The 27,355-nt window shown below is 42.6% G+C and overlaps 1 protein-coding gene across 10 annotated transcripts in view; it reads right to left on the reverse strand.

The window, feature by feature from the left end:
• The window catches only part of KDM2B (lysine demethylase 2B), a 125,910-nt gene that overhangs the window by 59,699 nt on the left and 38,856 nt on the right, over nucleotides 1-27,355 (reverse strand). For 8 of the 10 annotated variants that reach the window (XM_037375452.1, XM_037375457.1, XM_037375451.1 and 5 more), the window contains 4 exons: nucleotides 26,934-27,040; nucleotides 17,036-17,129; nucleotides 15,970-16,123; nucleotides 4,278-4,393 (listed from right to left, as the gene is read on the reverse strand). In XM_037375452.1, the coding sequence (XP_037231349.1) occupies nucleotides 4,278-4,393; nucleotides 15,970-16,123; nucleotides 17,036-17,129; nucleotides 26,934-27,040 (471 nt within the window). Of the gene's footprint in view, nucleotides 1-4,277; nucleotides 4,394-15,969; nucleotides 16,124-17,035; nucleotides 17,130-17,871; nucleotides 17,896-20,418; nucleotides 20,537-26,933; nucleotides 27,041-27,355 lie in introns of those variants that run through there. The other 2 variants (XM_037375458.1, XM_037375459.1) reach the window with 2 other exon arrangements.

Here is a 27,355-nt window from a genome sequence, read left to right on the forward strand (position 1 = left end):
TCACTATCAATGTTCCAACCCACAGCAAATCCCTCCATGCCTCTGTAATTCACTATTTGCCTGAGAAGGCTCTGCTTTTACAAACCTTCAGAAGAGCTACCGTATGTAGCAAGAGATACTGTGCAAAGATCTACAGTGCCTTTTGCCAGTAAAGCAAGTCTAACAATCCTTTAAAAATCTTCTAAAGTTTGCCTTATGGAAAAGTATAGAGGAGTACATTCTTTATGACATCCTTGGACATTTATTAATTATAATGGATGGGAACTGCGTTATGTACACGCCCATACTTCTTCCATTGTATACTTATGGTTAAATGAACTCTTACAGGGAGGGGGGAGGAATAAAAGAAAGAAAGAAAGAAATTAAAAATGTTCTGTGATGAATTTAAAGTGTAATATCTGATACAGACACTGCCAGAGGACTAAACTCCCCACCAGCAGGGAAATACACTAGATCATCTAATAGGCATTTCCAGCTCTAACTTCTGTGATTAATAATTTACAATCCACTGAATAAATTTTTTAATTATTCCTGTACAGTGAGAAAAATCCTCTCTGGAATACGATCCATTTCTTCAGTTCAAAGTGAAATTATTTGAGAGGCTTATAACCCCCTCCAAAAACAAAACAAAAACCCCTAAGTAAGGCACACATCTTCCTTAAGAAAGTATTAGTCTCTTCCACAATGGCCATTAAAATCATTACAAACTCCACTTGTGTTTAATCAATCTAATCACAACACTGAAAACCAATTTATGATTATTTACAAAAACTTTAATACATTATCTTACATTCCAGCAAACAAAATCAGTAGCAAACACCATCATCTGTGAGTGACCACCTTACGTATATATTTTGAGCGCTTTTGTCCCTGTCCCCACAGAAATTTTTTAACGCAGTTAAATTTAGATGAGTTGGGAGTAAGTTTGACACATTCTTCCTCTTCAGTAATACAGAGCTTAACATCCCTATGCCAAGATGATGAATCTCTGCATGGCAGCCAGCTTTGCAGTTATTCAAGCTGGTCTAGCAGAGCACTAAACAGCTTGGCCTATTTGACTAGCTGTTAATTGGCCTCTAGGAAAGCCAGACTGCAAAATGAGAGTCTCTACAAACTGTAAGGCTGGAGAATATTTGTTTACCTCAATTGCACATTAGGAGCTGTTTCCAACAATAGACATGTTTTTTATTACTCCTTAAAACTATTTTTAAATGGCTATAACGCTCTTAAAAAGTCTCCCAGGGATATAAGAAATTAAGCTAGAATAAGCATGACAAGTATATAAACTAGGTAATTTTATCAGGCTGTAAATCAGCATTGCAGTTTCAACCATGTATTTATTCTTGTCTTAGCTGCTAAGACAATAACAACTACACCTAGCATAAAAATGACTTTGAATATCAGCAATCAAAGATGATTAAGCATTATATAGCAGGTTTAAACACAGTGAAACCTCCATAAAATTGCTCTGTGCAAAATGAAAAGGGGAAACACACCTGTATTACACTTTGATTTGAGTGTGGCAAATTACTTCGTCAATCACATCATGTAATTTACTTCTGTACTATACACAATGGAAAGATCGATACTGATGAGAAACTCATTTGCAGTATGTTCACACTGGCAAATTTGTGTGAACTACATACTGTACTGAGTCTGCTACACTAGCTAGTGTATGAATAGAATTATTTGTACAAAGTAGTTACAAAATTTGATTGGCAAAGCAAATGAAGTAGTACACAGTAGAATCCTATTTTGAAAACATTTAGTCCTTCAAGATTCCTGCATGATATTTTTAGGTGGTGGTGGTGGGTGTTGTTATTTCTAAATAACAGTATTGACTTTCCTGCCTTTTATCAAACTTCGGTATGCCTTAGTTGCACGGCTTATATTTTGTTTCTGTCTAGAAATTCCTGCTATTCAACTGTTCACACAATTTTGTGATTTTATGGCTGCCTACAAGCACAAGCTTGCGAACACAGGTACAGGCTGTGCATAACACGTTGCTAGCACACAGCAACATACAAGCACTGAAATTATTTCTATGAAGTTGTGGAACTTCTGGGCTGTTGGCTTTAATTAGTGTGGGTTTTTTTTAAACACTTAAATATTTTTGGAGGGGAAATGATAAAGAACTACACAGACTTTGAAGAAAATCTAAACCAAAACTGACAAGAGTACAGGTCTGATTTCAGACTTCCAAAAGTTGTAGTATCCCTTTCCAAAAAAAAAGGTGACAGGACATTTTCAAAGAGGCAGATACCCAGCTCCCAGAACCTCCCCACAGGATCAGGGGGCTAGTGAATTTTAAAAGGCATTTCAATGTAACTGGCTGGTAAGTTCCTAAAAGTTACCAACATATCTGACTGTTATGGGGAATTCTGCCTCCTGGTATAAAAGCTTAGGAGATCAAAGCTGTACCCAGCTTCCCAAGGAGAAGGGCCTGACATGAATCACTACTGAGCAGTTTACAACCCAAGGTATGTGATCTCAGGTTGCTCAAGTCCTGTGGGAACAAACGCTCAGATTTTATGCAACTTCAGGAAAAAACTTGTTTCCTTCCCATTTCCATTGATGTCTGTGGGGAAGATTACTTGTTGCTGGCACAGATCCTTCCTCTCAGTCTCCTCTTCCCCATTCTCCATGCAAGTTGCCTGTGCTAGCATCCTTCCCAGCAACAACACACCCTCCCCTTATACACCTGCAGCATACATATCCGGCATATATTGCTAATTCGTCTCTACACTCACTCTGAAAACCTTCCCACGCCTAGCACCTCTGTCTAGCCACAGTGGACCCCTTCATGCTTCTGCCATCTTAATTTTTTCCTGTCCATGTTCCTTTATGCTTACTTAGAGACACTTGACATTCTAGCCTTGGGACACCTATTCAAAACCAGGCTGAACTTCGCTCTGGTCTTGACCTTCACTTCTGCTCTCTGCTACATTCCCTCTGTTCTAACTTCCACAATTTCAGCTTTTGTCTTCATCTCTCTTCCACTAAGAACTCATTTTTCTGCTTAATATTCCTTCTCTTCATTAAAATCACTCCAGGAAACCAACTGCTCCTACCACTGTTCTGCAATGTGAAGATTTACCTTGTACCCCCTGCAAAGTAAGGGACACTGAGGGAAGGACACCCTTCCTCTCCCTGAGTCAAAGCAATATTTCCAAACAACATGTATTTGCTTCAAGCCTATGCACTCTCACTGCAAAGAAAGCAATTTGGGGTAAAAAACCACTTAGAGCCAGAATTGTACCCTCTCAGAGGCGAACAACAGTGAACCATATCGATGTCCAAGACATACCATTTTAAGACTTTTTAGTGAACAATTGCAACTTACTGACATTTTGCCAGCCCAAATCTCCATTAACACCACAGCTGACACCTGTGCCAGTGGTTTACCAGCACTGTCTCAAAAAAACACCTCTAGAACAGTCAGCCACAAAACATCCCCATCTGAATTGGCACATACCATGGTCCATTTTTGCATCAGAAAGCTGTGATTGCCTTGCATAGTTTATTTAATAGCCTATTAAAACAGTGGCGCTTCCTTCAGATTCTGCTGTTTCATGAAACTGCAAAGTACACGATGAGTAGGGACGACTAGGTCTCCTGTTTATTAATCAAGGATAAAGTTTTCATTGCCAACAAAGAGGCCACACAGCAAACTCCTCCAAGATGTTAACACTCTTTCCATCAGGTAGATGCTACAGCTAGATGAACATCACAATGTTCAGATTGATGTCCCACCCCAGATTCTGTTTCAAGAAATTCTTGCATCGTATTAAATCACTGCAGAAGAAAATCCTGCAAAGTACAGAAGATGTCGTTTCACACACAACTTCTGTGCAGCTTTGTCAGTTCAGCTGTGGACAGCAGAACCATCCCAGTCCCACTAGCTCTCCAGGTTCAGGTATCCATTCCAGGTGTGCACAGAGATAGGCAGGGGGTTACCAGAAGTACTGGTACAAAGGTGTGTAAAGCGCAGTATGTTTTTGTGCAAAAGGGAAGGAAGGTGTTTTATGGAAGTTTAACAGGCAGGCAAAAGACACAGAAGGGACAAGTCCGTGGGAAGTAGGGAAAAACAGATGAATAAAACCCACTAAAAATAGCCAGCATTTGAAAGTCTCATGACTTCACATTTACCTCGTTTCAACAACTGACATGGAGATCCCATCAGTTCTTGTTTGTCAGAAGGGAATACGAGGGAGCAACTATGACAGATCATAGTCACAAAGAACTGTTCAGTTAAAAAGAGAATCAAGTATCCTTACCCTTGTTCTGTCCTCAATTTCATAGATGCGAAGCTGCATGGGAACATTAAAGCTATGCAGGATATTTCCACCAAACACCAGAGAATCTACTGGAGTATAAACCGCATGTATCCACCCTAGAGAGGGAAAGCAAAGAACTGAGAATGCCTCATGCTATGTAGTATTACAAAGCAATTTATAATCAAATTTTAACAACACCCTGAATCCCGTTCTGCGAGGGGACGAGAGGTTAAAGCAGTGAAAGGTTAAATGCTATGCTCATAGCCACACTTTTAAGACTAGTCATAGCAGAAGAATGGCATTTTATGATGTACAGTCTTATAACCCTCTGTAAATTGGGTTCTTCTGTTTATTCACAGAACAGTTACAGTGTTTACTGAGAACACGCAAGCTTGTGACTCAACCATATCCGTGACTAAGAAGTAAATTCAGTCTGTGCAATACACTTAGCTCTCATATGTATCTACTGGCACCTCCAGTAGGGTTGCAAATCATGTTAGCAGCGGTGGTGGGCTAGGGCTGTGGAACTGGACTGAGTCACATCAAACTTCTTTCACACCAGCACCAAAGCACACATGTTCAGATGTCAACAATTTCAAATTATTACCAGGCCTCCTTCAGAGGTTAAAGTTTCATATCCTATTATCAACTTCCTGAAGCAACAGAAAAATCTTTTTCACTGCAAGCCTCAAGTTAAGGGATTTAACATTTCTAGTACTGGAGCTGACAAGACTTCCAACCCAATCCTGCAAGGGACTGAACTCATTTCACAGGCTCCAAAGCAAGGGAAGAATTTTCTCTCACAATGAAAATCCAAGCATAGCAATTCAGGCAGCCACACACCAGCTCTTCTGCTTCTGTATTGTTTGCTTGGTATGTCAGCAGCTGAAGGACTGGCTATGCAAGACTGTAGCCTCTGATCTCTGCAGTGAAAAAGGAATTGATCTTGCTAATGATCTGGGACCCACAGAGACCTGACACTTTTTTTTTTTCTTCTTTTTTAATGAAAAGCATTACAATTTATAAACCAGCAGACAGCAAAGCAACATAGGGGGCAGTCAATTTTCTCCTAACTGTGCAGTACTTTCCATTAAAGCTGTGGCAGCTCTCCTTCACTTCAAGATCAGTGAGGGAGCAGGAAAATGCTGTTCAGCCTAAAGGGTTCTCCAGCTATCAGCCACGAAAGCTCTCCTCCACAACAATCTTTACACTGTAAAAGCCTGCAAAGCTGTATCTGAGAAGTCCTTGAGCCACAGAACTGAGCCTTTTATTTAAGGGCATATTAGTAGGAGAGAGCAGAAAGGAAAAGAAAGGAAAGCACTACAGTTTTCTCCCTGGAAACACAAGCTCACCACTCTGGATATATTTTTCTGAATTTCAGAATCACAGAACAGTTGAGGTTGGAAGGGACCTCTGGAAGCTCAACTCCTCTGCTTGCACAGGACCACCTAGAGCTAGCTGCCCAGAATGACATCCAGATGGCTTTGCAGTATCTCCTAGGATGGAGACTCCACAACCCCTCTGGGCAACCTGTTTCAGCTCAGTCAGTTTACGGGTCTGATTCCACATGATAAATGTGACACATATAAAAAAGCAGGTGGCTCATAGCTCTGGATGCTTTCAGCATTATTGCATGTTTCCTGCTCCAGTTAGTATCATTTCAGTTAGAGTCTCACTCACAATAATCCAGCCTGTTTATTACTTCCAAATCAAGAACAACAAATTAGAGAGGAATTCTTTTTTCATGTAGAGGTAGAACGGCAGCTATATACATCAACACTGTAAGAACTCTTTATGGTTGAAACAGTTCACCACCTCACATGAAATAGATCAGTCTGTACTAAGAGCAAACTATTGGAAAAATAAATAATTTTCCTGATCCTAGTCTCTGGGAAGGAAAAAAGATCTAAGGTCAATGAAGTTGGGGCCACTGCTTCCATTAAGTAATCAAAGATTTATGTGGTTGGGGGAAAGAACGGAAACCACATGCTGAAGCAAATCTGTTGCTGGGTCCCCAAAACCAACCTACAGGACAGGTGCTGAAACAGAAGGTCAATTTGTGTGACAATTCACTTTAATTGTTGGTTTGAGAGATGAAAAATATGAAACTTGAAAAAGTGAAATGACTCGTCCATGGCCACACGACTGAGTGGTGGCAGAAGACAGGTCAGAAACAGCCAGTTATCAGCAGAACATCGAAGAGTCCTCACTGCTACATCCCACTGCAGTTCTCTCAGCACAGATCAGTCAATGTACAAACATACTGGAGCTGGCAGATGCATCAAGTTATTTTAATGGGATGATCAATGTAATTCTAAATACAATTTGTTATTGAGTATTTACAACTTCAGTAGAATGAGTAATGGAGCTAAAACCCGGCTTTCTAGTCCTATATGAAAGGTATAAAAATATGTATAAGAAATAAAATGAAAACCCATCAATGCAGGTGTTGCTCAAGTGTATGCTTTTACTACAACCACACAGTAGCTGCCTCCTACAAACTGTATTTTCTCAGTGAAAATTTCACAGTGGAGTGCAGTTGGTTTCATTGTTTCTTGCTCTCTGGGTTTTCACTCCCATCACACTTTCCCTGTCCTCTTGACTCTGCCCCCACTAGATGCCAAGGGTCTTTGTGTTAATAACTGCTACATTTCTGTGATAGCAGTCCGAATATTTTGGGGAGAAATGTGAAAGGATCTATCACAGGCTTGAGCCAATGCTCCAAAAAATGCCATCTCAGACATGACAAACCCTCAATAGAAATATTAACAAACATGAATATAGTTTTGATCCTGTATTGTTGAAGAGCTGGAGGTACAAACTGAAAGTCCTCTGTAAAGTATCTGAGACAACCTCTGGTTTTGCGGATAATGTATATAATTCCCTACTTAAATTTATAACCCAGGCCTAAACTCATCTTACAAACAATTAGTACTTTCAACTCCTACCTTCTGACTAACTAAACATTAGGTCCTTCAAGATGCACACATTTCTAACAACAAGATGGAAAATACTCCTTTTTATGACACAGTCCTCAATAACAAAACCTTGCAATAATGAAGCACTAAAACCCATCAGGCCTGGGAAAATAAAAACAAACTAGAGACCAAGCAACAAACAGGAAGTCACTAACTGTAAAATGATTGGGAGTAAAGTTCCTACCCCTAGCCAAAGAAGGGTATAGGAGGATTTCCAGGTATAGCTCAAAGATGGTCAAGGATGATGTCTGTAGGTACCATCCCTTCACTGTTGAATAGTGCTGAGCTAGGCACACAGCTAAGCCCCAAGGAATCCTCAGATCTCCAGCAGTTCATGTGGTCCCATGTGCAGGATCCAGCTCACAGCCTCACTACCAGCTACAGGACACAGCCCTGTCAGAGGAGTCACCTGCTCCTAAGATAGATACGGGCCACTCAGCTATATAGCGTTTTTCAGTCACACTGCATCCCAAAATAGTTTCAACTTGCCTGAGGAACATACGCGCAATATTGAAACTGCAGAGACATAAGCACCAAGAGGTGTATTCCAAGGACGTAGGACACTATGGGCAAGATTAGACAAAACAAGATGGAGAATTGACAAGGTAGAAAACCAGAGGAAGATTGGCATAGACATTACAAAGGAAAAAAAATAAGAATCTCCTGTTCTAATATTAACAAGGCTGTGTACAGAGAAAAACTGAAGAGGCCAGCACCAGAAAAGTAGAAATAGAAAGAAACAAGAGATGAGCAGAAAACAGGAAACTGTTTCCATGAGGGTAATATATTGTGGAAATGAGCTCTGGGAACAGATAAGCTTGGATGGCTCATTCAATTCATTCCCACAGCTTAGATACAAGCACGACTCAGAAATAAACTGAGGAGGATAAATGTTCATTGTGACCATTTGCAAATAAGAACACCCACCTCCTAAGCTTCCCAATTACAAAGGTTTTTAAAGAGGAAGATAGACCTCCAGAACAGAAGCAAGCTGCCTGTATGCATAAAACAAAAAGGATGGCCAAGGGGACTGCTTTAACATCATCCACACCAACATGTCCCATCTGCCCCACCTTCAGCTATGCCGTTACTTTTTTCCAGATGAATTGACAGGCTGTTGACATGCACGATCATGTCACTATGCTGGACAGCCCGTCATGTCTGCTCACGCATGTCTGCATTTTTCAGCTCTCACAGCAAAAACTTGCCACATAGCTACCAATACAGACACCTCTGAAACAAGTGTCATCAATTCTCTCTTCAGTGACCGCTTTCTACTATTTACATAAACCCTGGTACTACTGCACAACCCTGTATGGTTCATGGGTTAGTCCAAGACAGGAGATAACATCTCTCCCCTTGGTAATACTCTCAAAAACTGTAATATTCTTTAAAAAAAAAAAGGCAACACAGAATAAAATGCTATAACTTTAATTTTATCCTTAATGAAGCACTGGAATAACATCAGAACAAATGGATTAAGGACTGAAAAAGTCAAAAGTCAGTGGAATAAAATATTGTTCATTTTTGGCTGAAAGACACAAACAAAAGCACCTGCTAAATATTCTCTAAGGCTACAATTAAATCCTCTAGATGAAAGAAAGACATACCCTGTGTGGCTTCAAGGATTAGTCACGAACTAGAAAACTCTTCCTCATGGGTGACCAGTTTCAAACCAGCCTGTGCTGGCAGTGGTAATGACTGAGTGAACGTGGAACCAGCCTGCCCTTCCTTCGCAGGCTGGTCTTACAGCTCACGGCTACAGCACACCCTCAGTGCAACACAACGGCCACTGCACGGTCCTGCCCCGTGAGCACAGTACTTCAGACCACACACCAGCAACAAGCTCAGCTAAATGGGGACAGATGGCTTTGGGAGTACAGACACTGTATAGTCACTGTTCACAACCCTCATTTCAAGCCTCAACAAGACGACTGTCCGTTCACTTATGGGTTTTATTTCAGTTCTTGGTGATTTATGAGTATTTTCCCCCAACACAATCCTAGTTTCTGAAGGCAAGCCAACACTGAGCAGGAATTCTGTTCAGGAGGCTCAGAAATACCCTCAGCTGAATTACAGTTACAAATTATTCCACCACTCCTAAGATGCACTTCAATATTTAGATGTTATCATCTCTAGTAAATCAAGAAGGTAAAATTAACAGTAACAAAAGCTTTTCTGAACAGTTAAAAGAAAGATACAATCTCATTATCTTTTGAATTTTATAAAACAAGTATTATTAAACATTGCAAACTTGTTAGAAGATTTCAGGGGCCTGCAAATTCCTACTGTATCTTCAAGGATGCAATCATCCATCTGAGAATAATAGAAGAGTATTAACTTATAAAGCTAAGATGCAAACAGACTACAAGCTCCAAGCCAAAACCATGGTACGTCTGTTTTCATTAGTAACTGAGCAGATATTTTGCTATGTGATATAGAAGGCATACATATTTTCCTGCAATGCTACAGCAACTTGGGGCAGAAAAGGTGAAATATATACGTCTCAAAAATAAAAAGTGACTGAAGAGATAACCTTAGAGTAGGCACTGCTAGTAAATGAAACGTTATTTCTCTCACCTCAAAAGAAGAATGATGACATCATAGTAGTGCCCACAACCAAATATACCAAGGAAACATCATGTTTACATTTTAAAACAAAACAAAAAATTACTAATTTTGCCCTGGTAGTACAAGTAATACAGCAACTCTCAATCTTACATCATTTGATAACAATTAGGTAGAGCACTGCAGAGGAATAGGACTAAAAATCCGACATTATGCTGTCATCTTCTATCTGAAAGCAGACACTCAAGGCAAAAAGCTCTCCTCTCTGATCCTCTTCGTTGATCTTCATCACTTGGTCCCTAAAGGTTCCAGCATGGAGCTTCCATTAATGTCAGTGGAAACTCCCAAAATGTGAAAAGCTAACAGCAACCAAAAATAGCCAGGCAGCTATGCAGCCCTAGCACAACTCCGTGCAAAAAATTTACCAGTCAGATTTTAATAGCCTGTCATTCTCCTTCATATAAAGACTATATGCTACCTTCTGGCCCCATCACATAATAATTCATCAAATACTGACTGGCATAGCAGAGGTGACCTAAGACCGCACACTCATAATAGGCAGAATCCTACTGATAACCACCAATACAATATTTGAAGCACTTTGAATCCTTGCAAATAGCTGCCTACTGTCTAGCATAGAACATCTCTTTCTGTCCACTTGCCTTCCTAAAAACAGTCACCTAAGAAAAGTCATTATTTCTTTGCATTTGACTGGAAACAAAGTACTTTGGAGGACTCTCATGTTACCATAATCACCACAGATCAGCAAGAATATTTTGTTAAGACTGTGGCTCATTCTTCAGCTCTCAAGAAATTAAGAGAGACTATAATGGCATGTTTCCATGTCAAAGGCCCAAAGTGCATTATAAAGAACATAAGAAAAATTAAGCAAAACAAACAGCTTACTCCTCAGTGGAACAGGGCCAACTCCAAGCTGAAACACAACTGTTATAAAACAGCACGCAGCAACAGTAGCGAGAAGTTTGAAGGATCCAGAAAGAAACACCATGCCCAGCTGACAGTAAGCTACCCTGTCTGGATTTTGATCATGAGAATGTCTAATAAATCAGCACTGCAAAAGTATTCTACAATATCTAATGGCTGTCCATTATTCAATTTTCAAAAATAATAAATGCACAGTGACTTCTTGGCCCATTATTTTATAGACCATGTAGTGGTCTGTTATTGAGACCATTACAGTCAGATTTAACAAATAGACAAAAGCCACTCAAAATGACCTGGCTACTTGAGGATTTGTGCTCCCCCACAAACATAGCTCTCTAAACTGCCAGTTCACACAGAGCACATCACCCCGTCTCTTCAGTATCCTCACATTAAAGCTACATATTTGGAAAGCCTACAGTAAAAACGCCCATGCAGAGTCAGCCCAAAGACATACCTGCTCATGTGTCTACTGCCTCTGACTGGCAGCAAAGGATTGGAAAAAGACTGTAAGAAACAGGATGATGACAGTAACCCTTGGTGGTATTAGCCCTCTTAGGCCAAAGGAACCAAAACCCGTATGTTTGAACACTTTTTTAGACACACCACACTGCAAACCCTGGAATCACATTGTATCCACTGTGAGCGTGGCAACTTCCTGGGAGGTCAGAAAAATTGGTCTTCACAAAAAAAATAGAAAAAAATCCAAGTTTAGCCATGTTGTGGCAGTAATAATCCAGAACAGGCTCAAGTTTGACTTTTCAAGACACATGATTACACTTTTACTTCACAACACTAACAGAGACAAATACTGCAAGACAAACTTTCCACAAGAGATTACTAGTTGGCCTGCTTTTGTATGTCCCAATTTTGCATGTGCAAACTCTTGAATTTGAAGTGCAAGTGTCTACATCAAGCACATATACACATGCATGAAAGAAAAGGTAATTTTTTTTGAAAAAGATATCTGGCAGGAAATTGAGAAAAAAAATAAACAAGCTTAACATATTTCAAACTACTGCAAGATCTTGTTTGTAGAGGACAACAGGGAAGGAGGGGAAGGACACGTCAGAGCTCCATCACTTACAATCAAAATTACATACTCAGCAGGACTAAAAGACTCAAAAAAGCAAGTGGATTGGAAAAGGATGAAGTTTTCATTTTGTCTATGTTTAGTTTTAAGCTTTGGTTTAGGTAACAACAGTGATATTTAGGAGTACACAAGAGAAACTAACATGGTGTTCAGAGAATCAAGACTGAAGGGAATTCAATGCATAATGCACCACTTGAAGAAAAACAAGTGCAAGGATAGAAGTAAAAGATGGTTTACAGAGCATAAAGACTGGAGTGGCAGGTGAAGGGCAAACAAGGAGAGATAAAAGGTTCCAGTGAAGTTATGCAGTGATGTAGAAGGATGTACTACATTTTCATACACCAGTTGCAAAAACCACCTCTTTGAGCATCTTCAACACTGACAATCAACTCCAATAGTCTTGCTTTCACCGGTTTTCTAAAGAAGTGAACATTTCACTCCCTCCAGCACCTCTGCTGACAAGTTGTTGGTTACTGTTATCTCCAGCACCCACTGGTGGTCTCTGTTTTGAGACTAGAAGGGCAGGTGGGACAATCTTAAAAGGAGAAGCACTAAAGATATTTAAAAACTGGGTAACACGTTGGCATTAACGTAGTGAGCTGTACTTCATACAGGCTGTAGGGGAGCAATCAGGACATAACAGAACAAGTGGCTGCATACAAGCCAGAAACATGTGCCTACAGTAATCCTGAGCTGTAGAATCTGAGGGATGCTGCCCAAACACGGGTTCTGTGTGTTCCTAGTGCAGTGATCAGACATATCTAAACTACTTCTCCATAACACCACCAGAATGGATTCCCAGCAGTTCACTTCACACATCCTCCCTGCAAGTCATCACTGGATACACACACAGTACAGAAGAAAGCTACAGCGCAAATAATACTGAACCTCTAGATTTGATTGTGACTGATTAAATTTTGTTGTTTCCCTACTGAGACAGTAACCGAGCACTGAGATTATGCTTTTCCTCTTCCAGATCATCACGGTCTATTCAGGAAAGAAGCTAGCAGCACACTCTATAAAGAATTTCCCTTCCATTTGGCATACGGGTCAGATATGCAGCATCCACTGTCCACTATACCAGAGTAAGATGCGTTACCTTGACCAGATTTCATCTGTGTTGAACACTTAACCATATGAAAGATTAAACATTGCTGATAGTAACACACACAGTGCAAACACCCCAGGGCCACTCTTTACTAATGTCTTCCTGCATAAGGACAAGTTGTCTCCCATGCTGGGAAAACAACAGTCAGATTTCTACAGGGGGGTCAGAGGGAATAATCTGCTGACACAGGTAGCAACTATAGCTTCCTCCCCTCTTGAACCTTCAGCTGTTTAAACATCTTGAATCTACACCTGGCCATAAACCTCATCATGGCACAATGTGGTATATTTCTCAATCAACAATTATGCTGACCTAAGTTTAAACAATTATATTAATGGAAAAGGCCAGGTTCCTAGTTGATTTTCTCATTTTACTGCAGACTTTACCAGATTTGATCATCCTTGACTCATCAGTGGGAACCAGTAAAGTGGGAGGTGAGAACTTGTAACAGTGCATCGGTTGTTTGGAGAAGTCTTATGGGGCCATCAGGAGTACAGCCTGGCTCCTACACAAGACCCCCCCCCCCCACTATCCCTCAGCATCCCAGCAAACCTCCCCCCACTCCATCCTTTGGAGGCAATCCTAAAATGCTGCAAGATGCACCTTGGCCCATACAGAATGACTCACTATGCAGACAATACTTTGCTCAATTTCTCTTTGATACCACAGCTGTGATCATGCCTCTCAGTACGTTGCAGGATTAGAGGCACAGGTAGAAATTAACTGGTTTAAACTTAATCCTGAAAGGATGATGGCAGTGATGGAGAGGAAAATACCCTGAGGCCCTGGTGAGCACTATAATTATGCCTTCTGTAAGAGTAATTCCCACTCTTGTCCAAGTGGTCTGTAGTTTCAGGGATTTACTGGATCGACTGCTGATCCTGGATTGTCAGAGAAACCTTCATTCTCCCACAAGCCTATGATCTCACTCCCTCATGTGTCTTTTAACAGTCTTCTCTACCTAGTTCACCCTTACACTGCTATGGTATAATTACATTTGTAGGACCAACCCCCAAAATTACTTGAAAACAGGAGCAGAGAAGGATATTTTATGGAAAAGGCCCTTTGCTGAAATGTTCTCCATTCACAATCCAGCTAAACACTAGCTGTATCACTCTACGCTTATGTGACCAGACCTGTAATTAAGTTAATTTTCCTCATGGATGAATTGGGGTTGGTCAAGAGTTTATCAGGCTCAGTTGAAAGTATGGGACACACCCATTACCAGAACCTAAACATTATGAACACTTGTAAAATACATACAAAACACATTCAAACAGTAACTAATGTGATATGCGCACAAACCAGGGCAAATAGGTCACAGGAACTGACCTGTTCTACACAGCTATGCTCAATTCGCTGACCTAGAACAGCTTTCAATTAGGCATTCCTATACTTCCAAAACAAACACAGAAATAGCACCCTTTCACATAAATAAGAGATTTGCAAATAAGTTTTCTAAACAACACAGAGCAGAGGAAAACACCTTGAATCCATGAGGTGCTTACAGAGAAATTATTCATATATGCCTTTCAAATATTGCATAGAGCCTCAAATGTCTGAGGTACTGGTGTTTCTGTACTTTGGGCTTTCCTAAGAAAACAGAAACTACAGTCAAAAACCACATTTGGCATCACTTCACTTCAGCCACCATGTTGCAGCTGTGTCCTGTACAAGCTCCCACAACTTGCTGTATTCCAACTGCCGATCATGACTAAACTAACATACAGAAAGTCTTATTCATAGGAGGCTGTTCACAGGGGAATGAAGATAAATACAAAGATGCAGTAACAGGATCTAAGCAAACAGCGCAGGCACATTCAAACACCCAGTTCAAACAGTAACAGCACATTCTGACCTGTTTCAAGGGAAGACCTAATTCCTTTAATGGATTAACTCCTCCACTCTCAAAGTCATTTTGCCTGTCACCTCCCAGGCTGATTCTTACCAAATACTTAAAAATGTGCAAATTTTTTGCCTTCACCTGATACCAACAATGCTCCCTAGTTGGCAAGGACACTGTCACTGTCTTCACATCACCTGCATTCTCTCTGTCTCCAGGGCTAAAAAAAATAATAATATCATCTCCACATAGTAATTCTAGAGCTGACAAACCACCAATCTGTCTTTCTGTCATGTAGAAATGCTACTTATATTTATTTCCTTGGTAAGATCCACTAGACAATGTGTTATATCATTATAAACAAACTTATAGTCCCACAACAGTCAAAGAAAGCAAAGTCTCATATCATCTTAAATGAGGAGTGTTACAAATTGCACCATCCTTAACCCAATTTAGGTATGAGCAGAAAGGGCTGAAGCCACCAGCCTGCAAAGCAGCAACTGTTTGGTTGATTTGCAAGAAGAGCCTGAATCATGCAACACAGCTATTGAGGTAGGCAGTAGTGTAAAAATTAAGTGTGGCTGGGCTACTGGAAGATGTCCAGGTTTAGCACAATCTCCATCAGCAGAAATTCTGAAGAGTTACGGCAGTAAAATAAACTTATTTCCCCAAGAAGCAACCCTGAGGGAGCACAGCACCTGCTCTTCCATGTACTAGAATTTCCATTGAGCTCCATCAGGGAACCGAGACCCACCTCTGGCTACAGAGGCAAAGAAGCAGGTTACTGAACTGCAGATAAAACCTGCCAGCACAGTTCACAAAACCAGTAAAATATTTTTCCAAGAAAGCTAACAATCACAAAAGTAAGTATGACTCTGATGAGATGTGGTGGACTGACAGCCCCAGAGAACCAAGTCCTCTTTCTTTTTCCCTGGTATAGCACAAATAATCACTGCACACGCTTCCTCACAGTACATTTTTCATCAGTCTGGGATGGGTCAATTTCTGGAAAATTAGGCGCGTTCAGTGCCTAGCCTTTCTTTCACCACAGCAAATAAAGAGGTCACTACAGGGTTTATATGTGAAAAATTGTTTTGCAGAGAACTGTTAGTCAAACACAATTCCAGTGATTCCAAAACCAGTTAGTTAACAGGCAATACCTGAAGGAATGAAGAATGTATAGCCTTGTTTCAGCTCAATTCTTTGGCATCGTTCCACCCTGTCTCCCAGAAAGATATCACTTTGCTTTCCTGAGAGAACCCATTCTTCATAAAGTTCTAGATTCTGCAGAGTAGGCGGAATCAGCCAGAAGATCTAAAAATAAAACAAAGATTTAACTATCATCAACAGTAAACAAAAACAAATAGCTGAGAGATTCCAACAAGGTTATCATGTGTTAAACAAATGAACGTGTAACACCAAGCCTGCTTTCTGCATAAAACACGTGTTTTCCAGGTGTTGCACACAGAAGCAAACAGCAGCAGCAATTAGTCCATGTACTGGAAGAGGCAAGATAACTGCCAGTTGCCATCTCTCTTCCATGAAACATCTTACTCAGAAGATGTCTGCAGTTTACTTTCAGTTCAAAACAGTGCATTGGTATAGTACAACTTCATTGGACTATACAGATGAACAGTATTCGTACCACAAAGATGTTCAATCTGCTGTATTTATTTCAGTTCCCACCATAGGCTGCCTATACTACAAGTGGGAAAAGCAACCTACAACAGTAAAGATGAGAATGTAGCCATAATGCTGTGTATTTTAATGCTTCTGTATCCTGTGATATTTTAGTTCTGACATAGCGTGCATGTGCACACTAAAGGAACAAGGAATCTCTAAAAGGAAACAGAAGCCCCAGCTACAGAAGGAGACTTGTGAGGGCACTCTGACACAACAAGGGTACACACAGCCACATACTCACTGCAAGACACTTCTAAACCATGCAGCAACATCACGCCTAAAAGCACCACCAACAGCAAATAACACATTTGATATTTCAAATAAATCACTCATTTGTTTCACAAAGGTGAATGGTGTCCTCCTAGTTCAGCAAATGTACATCAACAAAGCTAGCCAAAACAGACTAATCACTGCCTAGCTGCCCCCCTCCTCCAAAAAAAACCACCACCCCACAGTAAGAGAGAAAAATAAAAAGAAAGTAACCCCTTCCTTCCGTAAGAGACACAAAGACATAAAAACAAACATGAAACAAGGTTCACCTACCTTTCCCCCACGGAAAACGTGATACCACACTGAAGTGCCACCAAAATCAATATGAAAATCAGTGAAGCATCCTTTCACACTCATCAAACAGTACCTGTAAGCAGAGTGAAGGGCAAAAATGAATCAGGCTGAAACAGTATTTAATTTGCAGAGTGTGATACTGTTTCCACCAATTAAGTCTCTGCATTTATAGTACTGGGATTTGTCTCATGAAGTAACTATAACTAGGTTTCTGCTGAAAAATGTTTGAGTTTGCTATTCATACAAACGGAATGAAAGCTTTCAGAGTTAAGGAATGGAAAAACATTAAAAGTTATGCTGTTCAAAAATATTTCTTATGCCACTGCCAATCCCTGGGGTGATGTTTAATGCTCTCCTTCACCACTTGAGATTCATAACCTTCACCAGAAGTTGTACACAAATTGTTTCAAAGCGCAAAGTTTTGAAAAATCTAATTTGCTTATAAATTCTCCTGAATGTTCTTTACCTACTTGCCACTAATGCCATTTTTGCAAGGATTGGGGGACAGAAACCTCATTTGGCAAATTAACTCCTTTTTGTTCACATTTCTAGGCATTTCTGCAACAAAATACATAAAGGAACCAGCTGGCAGCATCATTAAGTATCAAATCCACTATTTTTTATGCCGTCTTGATTTAGATATTCAAAGCAGTTTAAAGTCGGCATCGCTGGAAAGAGATACAAGAGCTCTCATCTCACTGCATGAATCTCAAGCCTCCAGCCACCATCTGTAACTAATGGCCGAATTACAGCCGCCCTTCTCACTATAGGCACCTTTGCAAACGCAGGAAACACACACCACTTAACCCACTAACCTCTTTTCCTTGTTCCGGTCTCCGTTTCATGGCCTTTTTTTTTTTTTTTTTTTTTTTTTTTTTTTTTTTTTTTGGAGGGGGGTTACGGAAACAGTACCAGAACGGGATTTGCAAAAAAAAATAAAAAAGGTTTCGTTTAACTGTATCTTTTTCTCATCACATTCAGGTAGAGAATCTCAGCAGTATGCAGACGGCGTGCAAAAGTCCCTCTAGATGATAGGCTGGAAAGGACCTTACCATGTGTCTGCAGAAGGCTGGCAAATCAGAGAGACTATAGGTACATAAGAGCCCGCTGCCTAGCAACCACATCCCGAGCTGGAGTTGACAGAATGATACGCAATGCTGTCATGAAGACAGTCCATTTGTGGGCTTCAAAAAAAGGTCCTATGCCTTCATCTCACAATTAAAACCTCTCCTTGTGCAATTACACGTCTCTGCTCTTGCCCACTCTGGAATTATTATTTTTTTTAATCCTTCAGAAGCAGGAAGAGAGCTTTTTCTGCCCCTGGGGTATTTCAGATGCTTCAAAAATCACAGCTAGCCAAGAAGCTGTCTAGACTCTCAATATGCTCCATTTCAAAATATAAGTCCTTCCCTCCCAAACACTTTTTTTTTTTATTTCTCCTTTTATGTTTTCTCTACCAAGATGTTGTTGATTACAAGTCAGATAGAATTTAAAAACAATAAAAGAAGCCCAGAAAGGAAGTTGCCTTTCTTCCAGCCAAACTGCAAAAAGTCACAGATTGAATAATTGCTCATAAAAAAACCCCAAAAAACACCACACAACAAAACATGGAAATTCTCAGTTTGTGGGCAGTGTTGAATAGTAGAGGTTCATGTTATTTTAAAGTCAGAAAATTCAAATCCTTATGGAATCAATTATTTTCAGTTTCCAAAAGGTCAGATATAAAATACATCACACTAACAAAAATTTTCTAAGACAGTGCTGCCCACCAACAGTTACCCATTCATATTAAGAAATTCTGAAAGAACATAAATGGCCTGAGCATTAGCCGGTTTTATTTATTCCTCAAGTAGTCAATAATCTAAACTCGAAGCTGTTGATCTGTTTGTGTTCGGAAAGGAAACAGGATTCTCTGTCAAATCAAAGTGCTTAAAATTTAATTTTGTGAGAAAACACCAAGGCAGATATAACTGAACATGCAACTCTTTTTCTTACTTGTTTTTCCCCATTTTCTCGAAACTCCTCTAAACACCACAATTTCCATTCCAATAAAGGTGGTTTTAGTGAAAGAGCCACATATGGTGATTAATAAAAACCTACAAAGCACTTGGAAAAAAAACCAGTTTTTCTTTCCATCCACAAATGAGCTATGCCATTTAATTTCTGCTGTTAATCTTACAGGCCTGCTTTTGTCCAACCCCAACAGCTACCGAAAGGCTCAGGAGCCTGAAAAAGCGATCTTCCGCCATATAGTAATCTCCCTTGTTGCCAGAGTCTGGCACAATGCCTTTGCATTGACCTCTACAGCTTCCTCTTCCAATGTACACCGCAGTCACATGGTCCCAGCACAGCTCCATGCCACAGCTAATCTTATACACCGCTCAGCTCCAACCTCAGCAAGCAGCTTCTCATCACTAACAGCTGCTAATTTGGGGAACGAGTCAACTTTTCAGTTTTTTCCATAACAAAACAAAAAAAAAAAAAAAAGGGGGGGGGGACACGGGGGACACACAGGAAGAGCCATAACACAGCATCCATGTTGAAAGAAATCTATAAACTACATCCCACTGCATGCTCTGGTCCCAGCTTTCTGCCTTCAGCGCTCTGGGCCAGAGCAGGTAAAGTGGCTTACAGGAACACAGTCCCAAGTCAGGCATGGGAAGACAATCTAACTATAGAGTTAGACACTAAAAAACCAGGCAACGCAAAAGATGCCCCAACTTTAATCTTTTTTCACAACTGCTACCAATCCAATCCCTGCATACTCCACTTTATCTCCCTGCACAGCCTCAGTTAGGGTTTTAAAACATGCAGCTGCTTGTAATCTGTTGTGGGGGACCTTCCCTTCCCCACTGAAGAGTTTGTTTTATGCTCTTCACAAGCCTGAAATTGTTTGAGTTAATGTATCATTATTTTGGAGAAAGGGTTTGCAGTGTGGGGGGAAGGGGAACTTTCCCCCCAGAAATATGGGGAAATTTGTAGAGAAACGATGCGAAGAAATATGGAGTAACCTGCAAACTCACAGGGAAGAACAAACACAGAGATCTCCAAAAAAGAGAGATGATACAAATGAAGCTAAACCACTAAGCGAACACAGAATAGCTGAGAACATAGAAACAACACAGAGACACCGCTCCAAAAGCCAGCGCAGATACCACACTCCCAGGCAAACCCACAATGCACTCGCCACGCATAGCTACAAACCCGCAAGCAAACAGAGAAACAAAGACAGCGACAGACACGCCGGGATGCGAACGCACACACGCGCAGGCACACACACACGGGCAGGGGAACGCAGAGGCGCAACGTACATGCACATGAACTCGGGGGAGACGCGCGAGCACACGCAGAGGCAGCATTACCCTGAGCTTAGCTCCTTTTCTCTCGCAATAGGTACAGCGCACCATACGGCTCTATTCCCTCTGGCATTGCGAGGGCTCCCCTGCCACTGAGCTCAGCCCATAAACCACTCCCAAACCCCAGCAGAGGCTTCTGTTTTTTGTTCGGGCCAATGAGAAAAGTATAGCTCACTCTTCCTTCCTCCCAGGAGCAGCGCCGGCTGGTTGAAATCCCTAAGCCTGAAACCGAATACCACAAACCCATGAGCCAACTGCAAGTGCCAAACCGGGGAAAAGGAGCAGGCCCCGCTCTGTGCATCGCTCTCTCCTCTCCCCAGGCGGGAGGGGTGCTCCCAGGGGTCGAGCGAGGGAGGCTGCGCCCGTCCCTGCCAGCATGCCGGCACCCCGGGGTCCCCCCTCTCCCAGGCCTCGCCTCACGGCATCTGGAAGCGGGAGCTGGAAGGACGCAGCAGGAAACAATAGCTACCTTTGGGCGACTCCGCACGCTAACGGCCTGACCCGCACCGAGCAACACTCCCACACTGGGGCCCTGTAACTGAAAGCCACAAATTACGCCGCAAGACAAAAGAAACCATTGTCACCCGGGAGACACGGGGCCAGCCCGCCCGGCCCGTCTACCGCTCCACCCCCGCCCCGCTCGGCCACCCCGGCCCCCGCAGCCAGCGGCCCCCCGCCGCGGGGCTCCCGCCGGCAGCCACCGGCCCCTCCTCTGCGGGGAAGAGCCCCGGCTTCTCCTCAGGGAGGGCCCCGGTTTTCCCCTCAGGGAAAAGCCCCGGTACCCCCCTTCGGGGAGGAGCCCCGGCTCCTCCTCAGGACCCCAGCTGCCCCCTCAGGGATGAGCCCGGGCTTCTCCTCAGGGAGGGCCCCGGTTACCCCTTCGGGGAAGAGCCCCGGCTTCTCCTCAGGTTCCTGGCTGCCCCCTCAGGGATGAGCCCGGGCTTCTCCTCAGGGAAGGCCCCTGTTCCCCCCTTCAGGGAAGAGCCCCGGCTTCTCCTCAGGGAAAAGCCCAGCTTCTCCTTAGGATCCCAGCTGCCCCCTCAGGGTTGCACCTGGGCTTCTCCTCAGGGAGGGTCCCAGCTCACCCCCTGGGGAAGAGCCCCGGCTTCTCCTCAGTACCCTGGCTACCCCCTCAGGGAAGATCCCGGGCTTCTCCTCGGGGAGGGCCCCTGCAGCACCCACCTCCAGCTGCCGAGGCCGGCGCTGCCCACCTTGGGCCCCTCCAGCGCCCCGGCCGGGCGGGCCCGTGCTCCGGCCGCCGGCCCCGCAGCCGCCCCACGGCACCAGCGCACTCGGCCCCGTTCCCCACTCAGGAGAGCGGGGCAACCCGGCTCTGGTCATTTTAAGTACAAGCAGACAGCCTACCAAAACTAAGTAGTCACTAATTATTACACAACGTGCATGAACCAGGCACTTCAAAACTCCGGTTCCTGCCTGGAGTGGGTTACGGGCTGAGCCATCAGACAAAACACACCACCCGAGGTAAAAGCTCGCCTATTTTCCACCATGCTCCAGAGGTTTCATAAAGCGACTGCAAGTGCCTCTCACAGATCACACCGGGCCCAAAGCCAGCGGCCACGCTTTCCCCATGCCACCCATGTGGACAGTGTCCCCACCACCCATGCCACCACCACCCGTGGGGGCAATGCCGGGTGCTGGCCAGCAAACCCAGGCACCCACAGCCCACCTGGAGCAGCAGCGTGCACCCAGCGGCCCTCCCAGCCCGACACAAGCCTGCTGCACTGGGGAGATTGCTTCTGAGCTTTAGGAATGAAGAGGCCTCTGTTTTGGTGAGAGTTTTTTTGGTGTTTTGTTATTTTGAGGGGGTTGTTTTGGTTTTGGGGTTTGGTGTTTGTGGATTTTTTTGATTGGAAGCTTCAATTTCTGAGAAGGCACCCACCACTGCAAGGAAAAGAATCAAGCTGCTAATTCACAGTGCGCCTGCCCCTGGAACAGCATTTTGGTATCTGTGAGAACGCAACTCCTCTCTCCTCCTTGTGACATGGCTGTTCAGCTCCAGGCTCACCACAAACCAAGTCCTCCAAGCTCTGCCCAAAGGAGGATTTGAGACTAACGCACTGACTTAAAGACATCACCTTTTATTTACTTTGCTAGCTTGGAAAGTTTTAATGGGAACTTGTGCATATTGGTCTAATTTTCTTGTACTTAATTATTTTTATAGAGCGGTTTTGTATCAAAAGCAATTCACAAATGGCATACCAAGTGCATACGAATATCCCACATGCATAAAGCAGTGCCAGGTTGCGTTACGGGACCTGCAAGCTCCCTCAATTCAAAGGGCAATCTCTGTCTCCAGGGGCACACCCTCAGCTTCTAATTAGACCACAGCTCAGCAGAGCATTTTAGCATCTGTTTAAATCCATCCCTACTTAGTAAAGGAATGAATAGAAAGGAATGGATGTCTGAATAACAGCCTAGGAGAGGGAAAACAGGGCTAAGTACATGGTAACAGAGCAGCATCCTTCTGTGAACAGCTAGATGCTTCATACAAGATACCACTTCCTTAATTGAAAGCCAGCAGCAATATAAAGACCTATTATAGCAGTGCTTAGATATTTTAAGTAATAGGAAGAATTTTGAAGGCAAAAAGGGTGTTGTAGTGGCTGAGGCTTTCATTTTCATTTGTGCTGTAGCACAAACATTACCAAGTTCTTAGAAGTTCCTGTTACTATTTCTATGGCCGTCATGACCTGGCACAGTAGCTGTTTCACTGCCACTGGTTTGCAAATAATCTTGCCAGGCTAAAAACAAAACCTAATAAAGAGGAGAGTAATTTCATCAGGGCTGTTTTGATAAACAAGAAATCAAATTACTACCTTTTTTTTTTGGTTGGTTCAGGTTCAGCTGTATCCAGATTGCTTCAGTCCTAGTTGAATTTAAACAGAAACCTAAACCTGAGCTTGTTTTGAGCTACCTGAAAATGGTCATGGTGCACCATGACGAAAAGCAGCAGTTCTGAGCCCAGTTCAGTTTCCTTTTGTCACAGTTTCGTACCCTTAGGATTTGCAGTACCACAGGCATCCGAGGTGCTAATAACAAACTTCTGCCCCTAAAAGCTGATATTACAGCAGCACTGCCTTTTCCTCCTGCCCTGCCTCCCGGTTACACAGCATGCTGCTCACTCTTAGCCAGGCTCCTGTTTGTGAGGCCCTTCACAGAACTCACACCCAGGGATGTGAAAGAGGGGGAGAGGCAGGAGCAGGCTTCCTCGGTTGCAATGAGCTGCTCGCTTTGCTCACCCAGAGTCCTGTGGCCCTGCACCTTGTGTGAACTGCAGAAGGGGTTTGTTGATCCCACTGCTATGGTTTTTTCACACGTCTGCACTGCCCTTTGGTTGGTGCAAGCATTTATGCAGCCATGTGGTGGTGGTTTGGACGGCCTGAAAAGTAACCAGTTTTTCTTCATTTCTGAGCCAGTTTTCAGCCAGACCAGTCTCCAGTCCAGATTACTCTGCAGCTGCACCACAGCATGTACTAGCAATGAGGATGGGACAACATGGGCATGAGACTGGTTTTTTTCAGGGGCAATGCCAACTTATACCAGTTTGAAGTTTGTCATACTACAATCTCGGCTAGCCATCCCCTTAATTTCTCATGTTGTCTTACGTAAGAGGTAGTACTTGGGAAGTTTTACACATTTTTTGACATAAACCATTTCCCCACTTAATTCATTCCTCTAAGGCTCCTATTAGGTAAGTAGTCATTTACTTACAGACAGAAAAATAACCTCATTACCCAGAATTTTTTGAAAAAGTTAATGGTGCAAGTCCAAGTGAAAGCCAGGGCGGTCTCCAGCGCGTGTAGTGCTCCTGGTAACCGAAGCAGCACAGCAGATGGAGCGTTCTCTAACTTCACTCCCAGCACGGAACTTGACGTGCAGGAGCCAAGACAGACATTTGTGTCTGGTAATGCCATCTGTGTCTGCAAAACCACAACGCTTTCGCTGGAGTGCTTTTTGTTTGTAGGGAACACGTTAATGGTGGGTATCGCATACTGCAAACTTAGTATTATGAGAATGCTAAGAACAAGAATGAAATGAAACAATCCCATTTCTGAGCAACAACAGTCATTAATAAAGCGTATGAATATTGACGATTCGCATAAAAGAATGGGCAGCATGAAACCAGTGACAGCACTGACATTTAGCTCCACAACTGAACATGATCTCTTCAATAAGGGCTTATACCTTCTGGGTGCTCACAGCAATAGCTGTGACTAGTATCTATACAGGAAAGGGTCAATCTGAATTTCCAAAGATGGAGAAAGCTAATCTTTTGAGGAGTTCACATTCAAACTGGGCAAGTTCATGGAAGAGAAATCTCTTGATAGTCACTAAGCACTCAGAAACTACTTCCATCTCTGGACTGCCCCTGCCTGAACTGCAGACAGTGGAAGTTCAGAAGATAGTTTTAAGGGATGGCATTATTTTATGCCCACACTGTTCTTACACTCCTCCCAGGGCATCTATGACAGCACCTGACAGAAGACAGGTTACCGAGCACCACAGATCTTTGACCTGATCCAGGACAAACTCTCTTGTGCTCCTGACCATCACTGTTTGTTATTGTTTTATCTTTGTTGCTGCTTCAGACTGATGAGGGTTTCGGGCCAATAGTGCTGTAAATCAGCTTTCTCTAGTCTTTATGCTTAATGAGGCTCACTAGCGAGATCCTCACCGCTCCAGCTGCATCACCCTTGCCTTTAACTCTCATGTATGGTAAGTCCTTTTCCCCACATCAACCTCTATTGTCACTTACAGTCTTACACTGTTTAGCTTCCCTCTACCTATCACATCTACTAGTTTATCAAGCTGTCAACCTCCACCTTCACTTTGCCAGTGACAGCAACCTCAATGGCTCTGTGTCTGCTTCTTCATCAGGCATCTCCTTCCTTTCTACCAGGCCATCCCCCACACATGGGAAAAGCTCCATGTCGGAATCTGTTGAATTGCTACTTCTCTAAAATCCCTCTTTGAAACCTACCATCTGGCATTTCATGATGCAAGTAGTGAACAGCAAGAATATACTCTGCTTTTTCTGCTAAATTCTGTTAGTCATGTTGCTACCTTATCCTTTAAATCATCTCTGCCTTGCTTTGTTTACTTGCTACGGGTTTTTTTCAGCATCTGGAGTGTGCCTGCTCTAGGAAAGGGATCGTCGTCTTTACTTCTTACCTTGTACAATCCATGAATCCTGAAGCCCTGAATCATGATCCAGTTTCTCAACTCCAGCAGATTATATAGAATGTTATTTAATTAACTAACCACTTGGGAAGCAAGTTGCCTGGGTTCTATTTTCTCCTCTGCCACTGGCTTACTGTGTGACCTTAGGCAAGTCACTTAGGACATTTCCAAATGCATATGTGAAATTTGGCACTCCTATCCATATCCAGTTACTCTAACAAGCTGCTCACAATCTTCAGAATGATAGACTATCTTTAGCTTCTACTGAAACAACAGTGCCGAGCATATCATAGGACCAGGCTTCCCCATGATGCCTGACACAGAGGCTCATCTATTATGGAGACCTTTACCTTCCAAAATGTTCATTTTTTCCAGAATGAGAGTAAACGCTGCATATCACTTTCTTACTGCATGCACCTTTGTATATGTTAGTACCAATCTATTTTAGACATTACAGTTTGGAAAGAGTTTTGAATGATTTGCAAAACACTAGAGGGTCAGTTCAACAGCAGAGCCCGGGATGCCACCAACATTAGGGCTGACCAATAGAAAACACCTCTGAAACAGAACCAGCAGTGAAGGGCTTCCAGGACTATATGGTCTTCATCAGCCATGTAGGTCAATAGTTCTTATATCATTAACAGTAACCCCTATCTCAGTTGTACTAATGCATATGAAACTGACAGTGCACATTTTGAGGCCCCCAGAATCGTTCCTTTTTCCAATCATCCTATAAAAAGTTTCAAGAAAGACATTCAAACAGAAGAAACAGAGAGGTGGGGTTATGCTGTCACAACCTGCCCACAAACTACAGCTGAGGTAGGCAGAAGCAGGACAAACTGCTCTTGTGTTCAGTCTCAAACCTGCCCCAACGGGGTCCTCTGAAACACAAAACACAGCCTTGTATCGTCAGCCCAGTATTTGATCTTGCTGTTGAAGAAGTCAACTGAAAAGTAAACTGGCATGAAGGGCCGTGACAGAGTTTCTGGGGAGACACACACCTATTAAAAACAGACTTCATTTCACAAAACATCTCTCACCTATTAACTTTTCAGCCATTAGTTGTTTAGAACCCGGAAAGGATCTGAACTCAGCCTACAGAAAGACTGTGACTACACTGTGTGAACTATATGACATTTCTGTATCCTACAAAGTGATTTCTTTGGGTAGAACTTTTGGAGAATTTACTATTTAAGTCTGTGAAGAATAAAAATGAACTTTTCAAAGAGATTTGATTAAAAATTGTATTCAGCAAGATGTAAAAGGAATTAAACAAGGCAGTCAAGAGTAGAGCTTTTTAAAGACTTAAACAAACTTACTTTTTCACTTTAGGGTATTTCATCTCTGAAATAGCATTGGTAGCATCCGTCTGTCTGTCCTTCAAATGCTGTGGCCACATATTATCCACCCAGTCGACTAAGTCCACCTGAAATCCCCACCAAAATCAACTGTTAGTTACTGAACACACGGTAGGATATGCTCTTTTGGCTAAAACTCTACAGCAGCAGCAGACACTCACAGGCAGCAAGAACCTTGCTGTTCATCAAAAGGCCTACAGACCCAACATGTTAACGTACATCACTTCATCACCACAACTCAGCCCTTTGCAACACAGACCAAGGAGAGTTTTTGCAGTCAATTTAACTGGGTGCAAATTCTGTGCTATGGGCACCTGTGAGCACCTCCTCTTGCAGCATCACCTGCTATTGGCATGCAGAGGCATTTTTGTAGCCAACAGTCT

This window comes from Falco rusticolus, chromosome 1 (assembly GCF_015220075.1).
Source record: "Falco rusticolus isolate bFalRus1 chromosome 1, bFalRus1.pri, whole genome shotgun sequence".
Classification (NCBI taxonomy): Eukaryota; Metazoa; Chordata; class Aves; order Falconiformes; family Falconidae; genus Falco; species Falco rusticolus.